The following is a 13286-nucleotide window of genomic DNA, read 5'->3' on the forward strand; positions in this document are numbered from 1 at the left end:
TTCTTGACCCCTTCCCTTCTTACTCCCATATATGGTCAAATATGTAGTCCTGGTAGTTTTATCCCAAACACATTTCTCTATCCCTTCAACTTCTGCCATAGACTTCCTCTATATTCTCCTAACTAGTCTTATTATGTTCATTCTTCTTCCCAAATCGGCAAGAAGGATATATTTAAAATATCCATCTGACCAGATCATATCCTGGTTCAGGCCAGTCCATGACCCCGTCACTGCAGCCATGGTTCCCAAAATGGGTTCATATGGGTGTGCTTTAACTGGAGAGGTGGAAGAAGGCAAAGGCGTTGCTATCTAAGCTGGGATCTTTGTTCCCACGTCAAACAAGGAGCGCCTACTCTGTATTTGCTTTCTGCTCTGAGATTCTAGGAAATAATTGCTTTTAGGTAAAGGTATTTTGATGTTAAAATTGGAAGCCCACTGACCATAAGGTAAAGTCCATGACCTGGTACCCGCCCTCCTCTTGAGGTTCATCTGTCTTTCTCCCTTCTTCGTACTATAAGACCAAGCAACACCAGACTGCCCACAATTCCTACACACACAATACTTCCATGCCCCTGAGTGTTTTTAAAAATTTTTTAAATTATAGTTGAGTTACAATGTTCTGTCAATTTCTGCTGTACAGCAAAGTGACCCAGTCACACATATGTATACATTCTTTTTCTCACATTATCCTCCATCATGTTCTATCACAAGTGGCTAGATATAGTTCCCTGTGCTATACAGCAGGACCTCACTCCAGGTGCAATAGTTTGCATTTACTAACCCCAAACTCCCAGTCCATCCCACTCCCTCCCCCTCCCCCTTGGCAACCTCAAGTCTGTTCTCCATGTCCATAAGTTCGTTTCTTCTCTGTAGATAGATTCATCTGTGCCATATATTAGATTCCAGATATGTGCTATCATATGGCATTTGTCTTTCTCTTTCTGACTTATTTCACTTAGTATTAGAGTCTCTAATTCCATCCATGTTGCTGGAAATGGCATTATTTTGTTCTTTTTTATGGCTGAGTAGTGTTCCATTGTGTATGTATACCACATCTTCTTAATCCATTCATCTGTTGATGGACATTTCACCTTTATGGAATTTAGCTTATTCAATCAATCATCCATTGATTCATTCAACCATATTTGTTGATCCCTTTTCTCTCTTTATGGAGCTCACCTTCTGGTAGGGGAAATAGGAAATTAAAAACAAATTAAAATTATCCTGTGGAATAAAGTGCTATGGAGAAAACTAAAAAAGAGGAGAGAGGAGTCTGGAGGGTGGGGTATTTCTTTTTTTATTGAGGTGTGGTTGATGTACAATATCATATTAGTTTCAGGTGTACAACGTACTGAATCAATATTTTATAGGTTATCTTCCATTTAAAGTTATTATAAGATAAATAATGGCTATATTTCCTCGTGCTATTCACTATAGCCTTGTTGCTTATTTATTTTACTCATTGTAGTTTTTTTATCTCTTCATCCCATACTTCTGTCTCACCCCTCCCCCTGACCCATTCCCCACTGATGACGACTAGTTTGTTTTCTGTATCTGTGGGTTTGTTGCTGTTTTGCTACATACATTCATTTGTATTATTTTTTTAGATTCCACATATAAGTGATAGCCTAGAGTATTTGTCTTTCTCTAACTTGTTTCACAAAGTGTAGTATTCTCTAGGTCCATCCACATTGTCGGAAATGGCAGAATTTCATTATTTCATTATTTTTCTGGCTGATTAATATCCCCCCTGTTCCTTATCCACTCATCTGTTGATGGGCACTTCAGTTCCTTCTGTATCTCCATGCTGTTTTCCGTAGTGGCTGCCCCAACAGTCTCACCAACAGTGTAGGAGGGTTCCCTTTTCTCCACACTTTCTCCAGTGATTATTATTTGTAGACTTTTTAATGATGGCCATTCAGACCAACGTGAGGTGGTACCTCACTGTAGTTATGATTTGCATTTCTCTAATAATTAGTGATGTTGAGCATCTTTTCATGTGCCTATTGGCCATATGTATACCTTCATTAGAAGAATGTCAGAGTTCCTGTCGTGGCTCAGCAGAAACGAATCTGACTAGCATCCACGAGGATGTAAGTTCGATCCCTGGCCTTGCTCAGTGGGTTAAGGATCTGGCATTGCCGCGAGCTGTGGTGTAGGTCGCAGACACAGCTCGGATCCTGCGTGGCTGTGGCTATGGCATAGGCCAGCAGCTGTAGCTCTGATTCAACCCCTAGCTTGGGAACCTCCATATGCTGTGGATGTGGCCCTAAAAAGACAAAAAAATACTTATTCAGGTTTTCTGCCCATTTTTTAATTGGGTTGTTTTATACAGAGTTGTAAGAACTATGTGTGTAATTTGGATATTAATCACTTATTGGCCATATCATTTGTAAATATTTTCTCCCATTCGCTAAGTTTTGTCAATAGTTTTGTTTGGAGGGTAGGGTATTTCTGCTTGAAATGGAGTGTTATTCTGGAAGGCCTCTCTGATATCTTGAAGAACTTTCCTGGCAGAGAGAAAAAGTACAAAGATCTCCAAGGCCAACTACTAGAGCAATGAAATACTTGGTGTGAGTAGCAGAGAGGGGTAGGATATATATTCAGGGAGGATCACGGAACCATATCACGTATGTCCTTGCGGGTGAGAGGAGAAGCTATTGGATGTTGTGAACAGAAAAATGGCATGATCTACCTGCTGTTTTAAAAAGAGCCTGCTAGTTGTTGAGTAGGGGCAATGGGAGAACCAAGGGGACCAATTAGTAAGTCACTGTAATTATCCAGGAGAGAAGTGGTGACTTGGACATAGGTGGTTGTGATGGAGTTGGTGAGATGTGTAAAAAATCGTATGGATCTATTTTGAAGGCAGGACTGAAAGATTTGATGATTTATTTGAGGTGAGCTTTAAGAGACGAAGAAAAAAGTCAAAGATGGTACCTAGGTTTTGGAACTAAGCAACTAGAGAATAGAATTGACACTAGTTGAGATGGAAAACACTGGAGGGAGGAGTCTTCTCTATGGGAATTAGTTTTAGGATTTGTTAGTTTCAAGCTGCCTATTAGACATCAGACGGAGAAGTTAAGTAGGTGGTCTGGAATGGAGGGATCCAGGCCAGAGATATAAATGTGGGAGTTACCAGCATATAGAGTGTATAAACATTATAAAACCCAATGAGATCACCTAGAAATAAGCATAGTCTAAGAAAAGAAGGTGTAGGACTCAGTCTTGGGACATTCCAATGTTCAGAGTTGGGCAAGATGAGGCACAGTGACAGAAGAGTAACAGAGAAGATATTGAGGAGGAGTAAGCCACAAGGAAAGACAAAAACCAGGAGATATCCCCAAAGCCAAGTGAAGAAGATGTTTCAGGGAAGAAGGAGTCATCAGCTGAGTCAAGTACAGTGAGAAATGAGACACTGACCATTGGATTTGGCTACATATATGTCCCTGGTTATGGCAACAAGAATAGTTTCAATGGAGTGGTGATCATAAGGGTAGTTAGAAAACAAGATGGAGTATAATTGATACAGTGAGAGAGAGCAAATCGAAATAACTTTCTGAAGCATCATTGCGATAAAGACAAGCAGAAGAATGGGACATAGCTGAAGGGAGACTGGGGTAGGTGTTAAGCTTTTCTTAAAGACGGGATAAAGAGCGGCAGGTTTGAATGCACATAGGAGTTGTCCAGTAGTTCAGGAAAAATGCTGATGCAGGAGAAACAGAGGGTAAGTGCTGGAGTGAGGGCCTTGAGCAGGGAAGAGAGGGGAGGCTCCCTCCAGCACCCGAGACATCACTGGGAAGAACCGGAGGCAGGGCAGTGTACATGAGCCCAGAGGCAGGGCAACCCCTTCTGGTTTTTATATGTTAAATAAAGGGAAGGGAACCAAGGTATTTTTTTTTAATAACATAAATTAGTGAGTCATCCTTGACTCCTCTCTCTCCTTTTTTCACATATGCAATCCATTAACACATCCTGTTCAAAACACATCCTTAGCCTGGCTACTTTTCGCCAAATCCTTGTAATGTTCCTTTCTGGATCACTGCCGTCTCCTAGGCTCCTAGGTTGTCTCCTTGTCCCCATGCTAACTTCCCTCAGGAATGGTCATTCAAAACCTAACTCTGATCTCGCTCCTCCCATGTTAGAAAGCCTCCTAGGGATCCCCAGCCCACAGAAAGAGGCTGCTGGCTCACCTCGGCCTACCGCGTCCCACATGGCCGCGCCCCCGCCTACCCCTGCAAGTTCACCCACTCTTACTCCATTTAACACTGTCTCCTCCAGGCACACTGGCTGCATTCTGATTCTTCAAACATAGAAGAGTTGTTCTGGACTGGGAGACTCAGTTCTTGTTTCGTTCTTGCTGGTCCTCCTGTATGAAATGCTGTTCCCTGTGAATGTGCACGGCGGCCTCCTTCCTATTCGTCATAGATCTCAGATTAAATGGCACCTCCTTAGAGAGGTCTTCCTTGACCACTGCCTCTTAGTCATCTGGGAACTCCCTTTCAATTGAAACGGCTTCAATTCTCGGCACATCACTATCTGGTGTTTCTTATTTATGTTATTTTCTTATTTTGCTGTTTATCATCTATCTTCTCTATTAAAATGTAAAGTCTATGACAGCAGAAACTTGTTTTGTTGCCTCCTATATTCCCCAGTGCCTAGAACAGTGCTTGGTTCATAGGAGAAAATCCTTAAATAATGATTGAATTAGCAGATACCTTGCTTTTACCTACTCACTTCTGTGTTCAAGACTGTGACCAGATGGCCAAGATGCTACAGTCCAACTGCGAAATGCACGGGGCTCTCTCTACTGTAATTTGCAGCCAAAGAATCCTCAGCTGTCATCCTGTATGGAACATCTGGCCCAAGAGCAGATCCATGACACTCGCTTGAAATAAGGTCTTGATAGTAACGAAGAAATGCCTCCCTCTTTTCCCTGAGAAGCCCTCAGAGCAGAAAAGATACTACTGCTTAGGGTTTTGGTGACTGACCAGGCAACGAGATTGATTTTTAGGCAAAGCACCCACCTCTGATCAATCAAATCAGATGTGTTCACCTTCAAAGTAATGATCAAGAGGCTGAAACTTTTCCTGCTAAGGCTCAAGCCAGTTGTAGAAATCCTTCTGGAGTTAATAACCACGTGCTTCAATTCACGTGTATTCAGCTCTGAATTGGTGTCCAACCTGAGGGCTCATTCTAGGTAAGGTAGGAATTTATCATCCTTTCCATGTTATAGGTGGGGAAACTAAGTCTCAGAGAAGTTAAATGACTTGCTCTGGATCTGATGCCCTTAAGTCTCTTATTTGTGAATATATTCAACAGTGTGTGAAAGTGTTTTGTTTTCAGAAGTTCCCATCATGGCTCGGTGGCAATGAGCCCGACTAGTATCCATGAGGGCTTGGGTTTGATCCCTGGCCTTGTTCAGTGAGTTAAGGATGCAGCATTGCCGTGAGCTGTGGTATAGGTCACCGGCATGGCCCGGATCTGGCATTGCTGTGGCTGTGGTGTAGCTGTGGTGGCAGCTGCAGCTCCGATTCAACCCCTAGCCTGGGAACTTCCATATGCTGTGGGTGCAGCTCTAAAAAGACAAAAAAAGAAAGTGTTTTGTTTTCAGAAGTGACGAAATGTCACTTGGAGCCAAATAAAGCAAATTCGACAGATTCTCAAGGCTGGGTAGTATCATTTTCAATGAGTAAATCTCTACAGGATGTAGAAGGATGCCTTAGAGCTTTTCCAGGCTGAAGATAGAACCTCAGAAAATCACATAGGTACCCAAATGCCACTCAGCGGCTTTTGTTTGGGGCAGATCCATTCCATGCTAGACAAAGAAACCTATCCCAACCTCTGCTGCACACACCTGGCACAGAGACGGAACAGAGCCTAGAGACCAGCGACTCAAATCTTTGTCTTTCTGCCAAGAAAGCTTAAAGGTATAAACTGGCTGTGTTAGTTCGTTTCAAGGGAGCAGAGTCTTCCATTTTTATGTTCATGACAAACAAAGGAGGAGGAGGAGAATGTCTTTGCTTAAAAAAAAATCAATCCATTAGGAAACATCCTAGATAATTAATGTACCAGAGAAATATAAAGACCTGGAGAAGCCAGTCATTTCCCCCTGGTGGCAATTAGGCTGTGGAGAGTCAGCATCTGCACCATTCATAACTGTAGCGCACAAACTGGCACAGATTGAAAGCCCAACAGCAAGCTGTTCCAGGTAGACCAGATGTCTTGAAGGGAGGTTGTCTCTCTACAAGTAAACACAATGCCTATTTCCTGTCACTTTCACTGTTGAATAACTAGCTAGTTGCTATCTGCAAGAAATCTTGATTAATAGGGGTATCTTTTTTAAAAGGGCATCCCAACAGCTCTGCTGTAGAAGGAAGGTAGCGCTCTTTCAGAACACATTCTCCAGAGGCACTGGTTTACTTCCCTTTCCTGATCAAGGGCTGGTCTTGTCCTGCCAGATGTGTACTCAGACATGAGGCAAGGTTTGGGGGGGCCCCCTCTCTTGGGGAAAGATGGGATGAAGGGGAAAAATCCCTGGAGAAGAGAGGGCCTCCACGGCTCTCCTCAGGATTCTAAGGGAGGGTGAAGGGTGCTAGGGTTGGCGGAGTGGTGGCAGATGGTCCAACATCAACGACGACGAGGTCAGAGAGGGAGCAGGAGCCACTGGGGATGCCTGGCCAGCGTTGGTTTGGCTGTGAATCGAACAGGCATAAATTCATTCATTCAACAGTTATCTATTAAGGTCCTTCTGCATCCAGGGAACTGTTCTAAAAACCAAACCCAACCAAACCAAGAAACAAAACCAAAAAAAGATCCTTGCCCTTGCGGAGCTTTTATTCCAGCCAAAGAATCAGACAAGAAGCAACGGAAATGAAAATAAATTATATAAGATACTAGTGGGTGATAAGTGCTATGGAAACAAGAGAAAAAAACAGTTAATGAGGCCTTGGAGTCTCCGGGTGTGGGGGTCTTGCAATTTTAAATAGGCTTTTCAGAGGTGGCTTTTTGGAAGTGCTATTTCTGCAAAGACTTGATGAGGTGAAGGAGATGGCTGCGCAATGGATGGTTCTAAGCTGAGGGAACAACCATTGCAAGGAGCCAAAGGTGGGAGATGGGGGGATACCTGCAGAGTTTGAAGAGCACAAAGAGGCTGGTGTTGCTGGGGCCTAGTAAACTTGTTGCGGGGAGTGAGGTGAGAACAATGGGCGAGGCCAGAGAGCTCAGGGGCCAGGCCGCTAGGGCCTTGGTGGTCATTGGAGGAGTGCTCCTTCAGCTGCGAAGAGAAGGACGAGTTCTCGCAGAGTTTAGATCAGTAACCTTACGTGACCCACATTAAAACGCCTTGAGAATAGATTGTCGTGTAAAAATAAGATTCCTCTTTTTTAAACATGTTGCCTTACTTCTATGACAGGGTTGCTATGAGACTCAAATGCAAAAGCGCTTTCAAAATTATAAAGCACCGTGGAGACCCAAACTATAATTATTTTACACAAACAAGAGGGGGGTTCAACAGCCAAGGTCCTCTGATCAAGAGTGGTAATCCATTCATGAAATTAAACCAGCCTATCTATAAGAAGCTAAAGGAAAATTGATCCTCCTTATTTTTAAAATCAGGTAATTGTGTGCCTGAGTCTCAAGTCATTTAGATTTCTCAGATTGTTACTGATTTTAATTTTTGAAAGAAACGCCTTAAAAAAAAAAAAAGTGGAAATGCTAGGCTTGAATACTGAAGACTTTAAATACAGCAACCGACCAGCATAGGAGCAGAAGTCTGGGAACTTTAAACCTATTTCCTTTTTCTCTAATCCCCTTGGAGAGCTAGCAGCGAGCTGGCCAGATCCTCCAACATTTCGGGGGTGGCATCTTTTCTTTGCGGTGGCCCTGCCAGCAGGTGAACGCTTCTGGGTGGGAGAGCACACTTTGGGCAGCCATCTGACCTTCAGAGAGCCTGGGGAGAAATTGTAAAGGATTTCGGAGAAGAGGCCTCGAGTCTCCAAGAGAAGAAAACAGGAAAAGGCCCCCACCCCCCCCCCTCCGGAGAATCCGGAGCCTCCGGGGAGATAAAACTGAGTTAATGAAGAGGGGTGATTATCCGAGACAATTATGTAAAAGAGAAGCCTAGGAGTTCTAAATGGCTGCAACTTGGAGTTTACTCTGCCTAAGGTGAGTGTTGATGTTTTTGTGCTTTTGTTTTGTGTTTTTGTTTTCTGAGAATGGGTTATTCTCCCCCCTTCTTCACCCACTGCTCAGCTGGCGAAGGCGGCTGCTCCGCCTGCCAGACCCCCATTCCCGTCCCTTCTCTGCCTTTCGATTCTGAATCCCGTTCTTCAACGTCTCCGCGCCGCTGGCTCCCGGGACCCTCGTGCCTTTGCCCCTCGAGTAAGAAGCAGCCGTGTGCACCGCCCCCTCCCCCCCATGCCTCCCGTTCTTATTTTCTTATTTCTCCGACTCTTTCCCGGTGCTGCTGTCCTAAGACACACCTTCCCAGCCAAGCCAGCTGTCACGTCTCGCTCCAGAGGTTGGGGGGGGGTGCGGTGCAGTGGGGAGCAGTGGGAACTGAGCGCTCTCCAAATCCAGCCCGCCGAGCTGGGCATCTCCCTCCCTTCCCCTTCCCCTTCTTCCCCTTCCCCTGGAATAACCAGCCAGCCTCGACCATCCCCGCTCCTTCCCGGTCGCTAGTTTTGTTTATGGAACCCATCGAGGCTTTGGGCAATCTGCGGTGGCCCGGCTCTCCCTAGGTCTGGGGAGGGAGGGGGTAGCGTTCCCGGTTCCCGGTGTGCCCGAGCCGGTGGGATCAGATCTTTCGGATCCGGAGGCACACGCCGCGGGTGCCCAGAGAGCGCCCCCCCCCCAACCCCGCGGCTTGGGGGTGGGGAGAGGAGAAGGGACTGGGCTCGGGGAAGGAGGCAGGGAGGCAGCTGCAGTGCCGGGAGGGGTGCGCGCGCGTATGCCGGGCTCGCCCGCCGCCTCCCGGCTCAGTCTGCCCTCCTCCGCACGCGGGGCTGCTGGGGCCGGCGGGCCGGGGCGCAGGAGCAGCGCCCCAGGTCCGGGCCTCGCCTCCCCGCGGCGCCCCGCGGTCCCCGGGCCGCGCTCTCCGCCCCCGCCCCTCGCACCCGGCCCGGCCCCCTCTCCGTTGAGTTTTCCCGACACCGGCGCCCATCCATGGTCCTGCCCGGGGATGCACACGCAGCTCGCGGCCGGAGGGGGGTAGCAGCCGCCGCCTCCAGGTGCGGGTTCTCCCGGGCCGCCGCCGCCACCCGCCGTCGCCGCCACTCGAGCCCCGGGGCGCGCTGAGGTCCCGGCCGGCCATGGGGCTGCCGAGGCTGCCGCTGCTGCTGGCGTGACAAGGGGCGACGGAGCCGCCGCGCTCGGGGTCCCCGGCTGCCTGCATGGATGTCTTCAGCTTTGTGAAGATTGCAAAGCTCTCGAGGTAGGGGCCGCGCCGGTTCGCGTGCACCCAGGGCCCCCGCCGCGGGCAACTTGGGGCTTTATTTTTCGGGAGCCTCGGGGAGAAGCAGGAGCCCGAGAGAGCAGCGGGGCTTAAGCTAGAACTAAAACGAGGTGGCCAGGGGCTGCCGCGTTCAACTTCTTTCCCACTGGTTCGTGGGGCTTGTGCAGCCACGGCTGTGGACCACACATTCACAGATGCGCGCGCCCTCCGGCACAGACGAGCATTCTGGATAGTTTGTTTTGCCTTAGGAAAAGCCCCAGTGGTGCCTGGGTCCCATGTATAATTCAGGGTTAAGAGACGCTTGTGATCGCGCCTGCTACGGGAAGCCCGAAGTGCTTAGAGCTTGGGTTCCTGCTTTCCAAGCAGCAGGGACCAAGAGTGACCCCCCGCCCCTAAATCAGGCCTCCGTCCCCCCACCCCCAAGAGTCCGCTTGTAGGTTGATCCAGGTAACCCGTCGTCAGGTGTTCCCAGCAGTGACCCAGAGGCTGAAGTCATGGAGACAGAAAACAAAGACCTTTAACCTCTCTTGAGGTAACTAGTTCTCAGCCTGGAGAGCTGTGGAGATTTGCTTCCAAGTGGCCATGTTGTTGAAACGCCAGAAAAAGCATCGGTTCGGGCAGATTTCTCCGGCGCTGTTGATAGAGCAGGAACACCTCCACTTTGGGGCCGCCTAGGCGCAACCTGGTCCCAGCGCTCCTCCTAGGTCTCCTCCCCCAGTGACACCTCCGAAGACTTCATCTACCCCCGGGAAGCAGGTCTGTGCTCCTCGCGGTGTGGCATTCACAGGCAAGAGCCCGGCAGGTAGGAGAACTCTTAGGAGCCCGCGCCCCCCCTTCTCTGCCCCAGTCTCTGGAAGCCCTGGCCTTCAGCGCACACCCCCTCCTCCCTCCCCAGCTCTTTCCAGCAGTTACTGCCTGGCCCTAAGGAGGGGAAACTGTAGTGGTCTTCGGGAAGCACTTTAGACCTGCTTGCCATCCTAAGACAGTCCCGCCAGGTGAGGTGTCAGTTGCATCAGGCAAGCGTGAGCAGCCTCAGGTAGCCCTGATCAGACATGTATGTGGACTTTGCCCGGTCACCGTTTCAGAAACACTGCGTTGGGGTGTTGTCATTCAGATGGGCTTCTCTCCGACGGCCACAGGTCTTGATCGGGTCTTGCCCATCTCCATCTTCCCTCACCACTCACTTGTTCCAGGCAGATTTCGCAGGGCGAGGGCCCCAGTGTAACCTAGTCTGGATAGACGTGAAGCATACCGCTGATGGGTAAGTCTGTCTGTCTGGGAGAAGCCCGCCAAGGGGTGTTGCCACGCACATCAGAAGACTTTGAAGTTGAGCAAGGGATGATGGGAGTGTGGCCAGTTGTTTGCTTTCACACCGATATCATTGAGGGCCATGGCTTCACACCTCTATTCTGTTAACTTTCCTGCGTGCTGCTGCCTGTGGCTGGATTATAAACAGCTGTCAAATCACGAACCGTGGATGGGAAACGGCTGTGAGTAATAGTTTAGCGGTTGCCTGGTGGCATCTGTGATGGACAGAGAGCTTGCCCAAGGGAAAGAGAAATTCAGCCCATAGGGTGGTTCAGAGTATCCAAGATAAATGTCGGTGGCCTCGGCTGCTGAAAACGTTAAGCTGATGGTAACATCTAGCGCCTAGGTTCAGTCCTTAAACTTGGGAGTTTGGGGGAAGACAGTGCTAGGTATCAGTGAAAAGCTGTTTCATTCTCTTTTCCTCAATTCTAGGATGCCTTCGTGATTTTCACAAATCTGAGTTTTTGCAAAACCCAAGCCGGGCTGTGGGTGATTAGTATCTTATTTTAAAGAGAGGTTAAAATTTAGTAAATGAGTGTGAATTTCACTTTCTATCCTTAACGTGATCCAAATAGAGTGTTTATTCTAAAGAGAGAAGCTGCACATGTTCTGAGCTTATGTGCCGATTAAGAAATCTCCCATCCATAAGAATTCTTCTTGTTTCTCGGCGTGAGCTCAAGGATGGTCCCCAGGCTGAAATAGAAATACCTTTAGAGGGTCATCAGCATGCAAAAACACATGTTTGCAGCTGCTTGTTTCTGCCCTTGAAGGAATAAAGTCTTGTGTGTGTGTTTTAAACACTGTTACAGAAATCAAGTTCTTTTCTCAAAGGTGCAGTCTAAAAGTGCTTACACTGCAGGATTTTCCTGATTTCGGAATGGATAATCTTCCTAAAGGATTTAGCTTTGATCAGCATGGTTACTTTCGAGTGCTTAAAATTCTCCCGGTTTAGAGATGCGCACACACAGCCCAGGCCGTAGCCTTGCCTTTGGTTCCAGAGTGAGTTGAACTTGAGATTCTAAATGTTAATTTAGAGAGCATTGGCTGTCTGATATTTGCTAACTGTCCCACCGGTGAGTAAAGAAAGTGGTAATTACGGAGAATTCCAAGAGACTCTTAATGCACATGGGAATTAATACACAGCCTGTTTTGACTTTTGAACGTACCGGCATTTAACCACTTGTTCCCAGAATCTTTGCCCCTTTTACTCCTGTGAGACTTCACAATTCCAGCTGCCCCTCGCCAACCCAGTCCCGTCTTACCATCATCACTAGAAAACAAAATAAAGCACCACCAGGCATTGGAATAGCTGGGAAGTTGGGACCCTTGATTGCGTCCATCGTGGGTGGCACAGTGTGTCATGATTCTATCTGAAGATGTTTTTTCTTGTTCTAATTTTCTGGTTATTAAACTGCTTGATAGTTTACATGCAATTTTACTTCACTGTTTCCTTGGTAACAGTTATATATCATTTCCCATCCTTGTAGATGAGAGCATTACAGATGATTGCCTTATAAACCAGTAATAGTATAAAAATAGGCATATATATATTTTTTATTGTTACTGTTCTTTGTATCAACTGTTTCATCTGTAAAGCAGATGGACTCTTTGAAATGTTTATGAAAGAATGCAGTTCAGTGGAAAAACATATGATCATGCCCCCTTTGCCCGAGGGAAGTCATTGGAAACCCCACACTCCAAGGGGTGTTGTTAAACTAAGTAATGTGTTCTTGGATTAAAAAAAAAAAATGAAGATTTCTTTAAGCAAAATGGCACACTTTGAGGTAATGATTGGGTCCCAATTTTTCATATGAAGATTATTCCTTGTAGTGGTAGGTACATTGGAGGGCTGCTTTGTTTTAGATTGTCTTATAGTCGCATGGGTTATCTTGTATATAGCAGTGACTAATAATCAAGTGTGCTGATTTTGTTACAAGTCTCCTGCATTGGAAGGAGAACAAAAAATATGTATTTATAGTTTCCTTAGATTTTGTGTAAAACCTTTTTGGAGACCTCTCAACTTCTATTCTGTGTCTTTACCTTACTCAGAAGTAAATATTTCCCGGGGAAAAAGAGAAGTAGAAGAAACTATGCCAAGGTCAATTTTTTTCCCCATCTCCCTTTTGACCCAAGTAATTGCGTTAATGTTGCTGAGGACAGGGATCTGCAGGCTAGCGACGAAAAAACTCCCGAAGACTCTGGATTTGAATGTTATTAAAAATGTTCCTTGCTCATCGTCTGAATCCTTTCCGAGTTCTGCTGGTGTTCGTGGCTGTCAGGAGGTGAAATGATGAACAGTTTCATAACAGAACTAGATTCCTCTTTTAGGAATTTTTAACTCTGGTTTGCCAGGGGTTGCTAGCTTGCAGCTGTGAAAGTCTAGTCGTTAGCAGTTCCAGGGCAGGGAGTCTGGCTCAGGCTATGGACCAGTTCAAGCATCTCTCGCTCTCTCTGTTTGGAGCAAGTTCATGTTCACCTTCTTGCTATCAGCATTTGATATCACTTGTCAGCTGAAGTGAAACTTACT

The 13286-nt window shown here is 46.9% G+C and overlaps 1 protein-coding gene across 14 annotated transcripts in view; it reads left to right on the forward strand.

The window, feature by feature from the left end:
• The window catches only part of FRMPD4 (FERM and PDZ domain containing 4), a 919679-nt gene that overhangs the window by 346863 nt on the left and 559530 nt on the right, over positions 1–13286 (forward strand). For 2 of the 14 annotated variants that reach the window (XM_021080631.2, XM_021080623.2), the window contains exon 1: positions 7738–8163. The exons of 8 other annotated variants lie outside the window; for them this stretch is intronic. In XM_021080631.2, the coding sequence (XP_020936290.1) occupies positions 8132–8163 (32 nt within the window). In that variant the 5' untranslated portion in view covers positions 7738–8131. Of the gene's footprint in view, positions 1–7737; positions 8164–8285; positions 8380–8977; positions 9431–13286 lie in introns of those variants that run through there. 4 more of the 14 variants (XM_085007340.1, XM_021080622.2, XM_085007349.1 and 1 more) reach the window with 3 other exon arrangements.

The sequence above is a fragment of the Sus scrofa genome, chromosome X (assembly GCF_054392235.1).
Source record: "Sus scrofa isolate SSC_HxYL_T2T_F1_AM1 chromosome X, Sscrofa_HxYL_maternal_Yorkshire_Landrace_v2.0, whole genome shotgun sequence".
NCBI lineage: Eukaryota > Metazoa > Chordata > Mammalia > Artiodactyla > Suidae > Sus > Sus scrofa.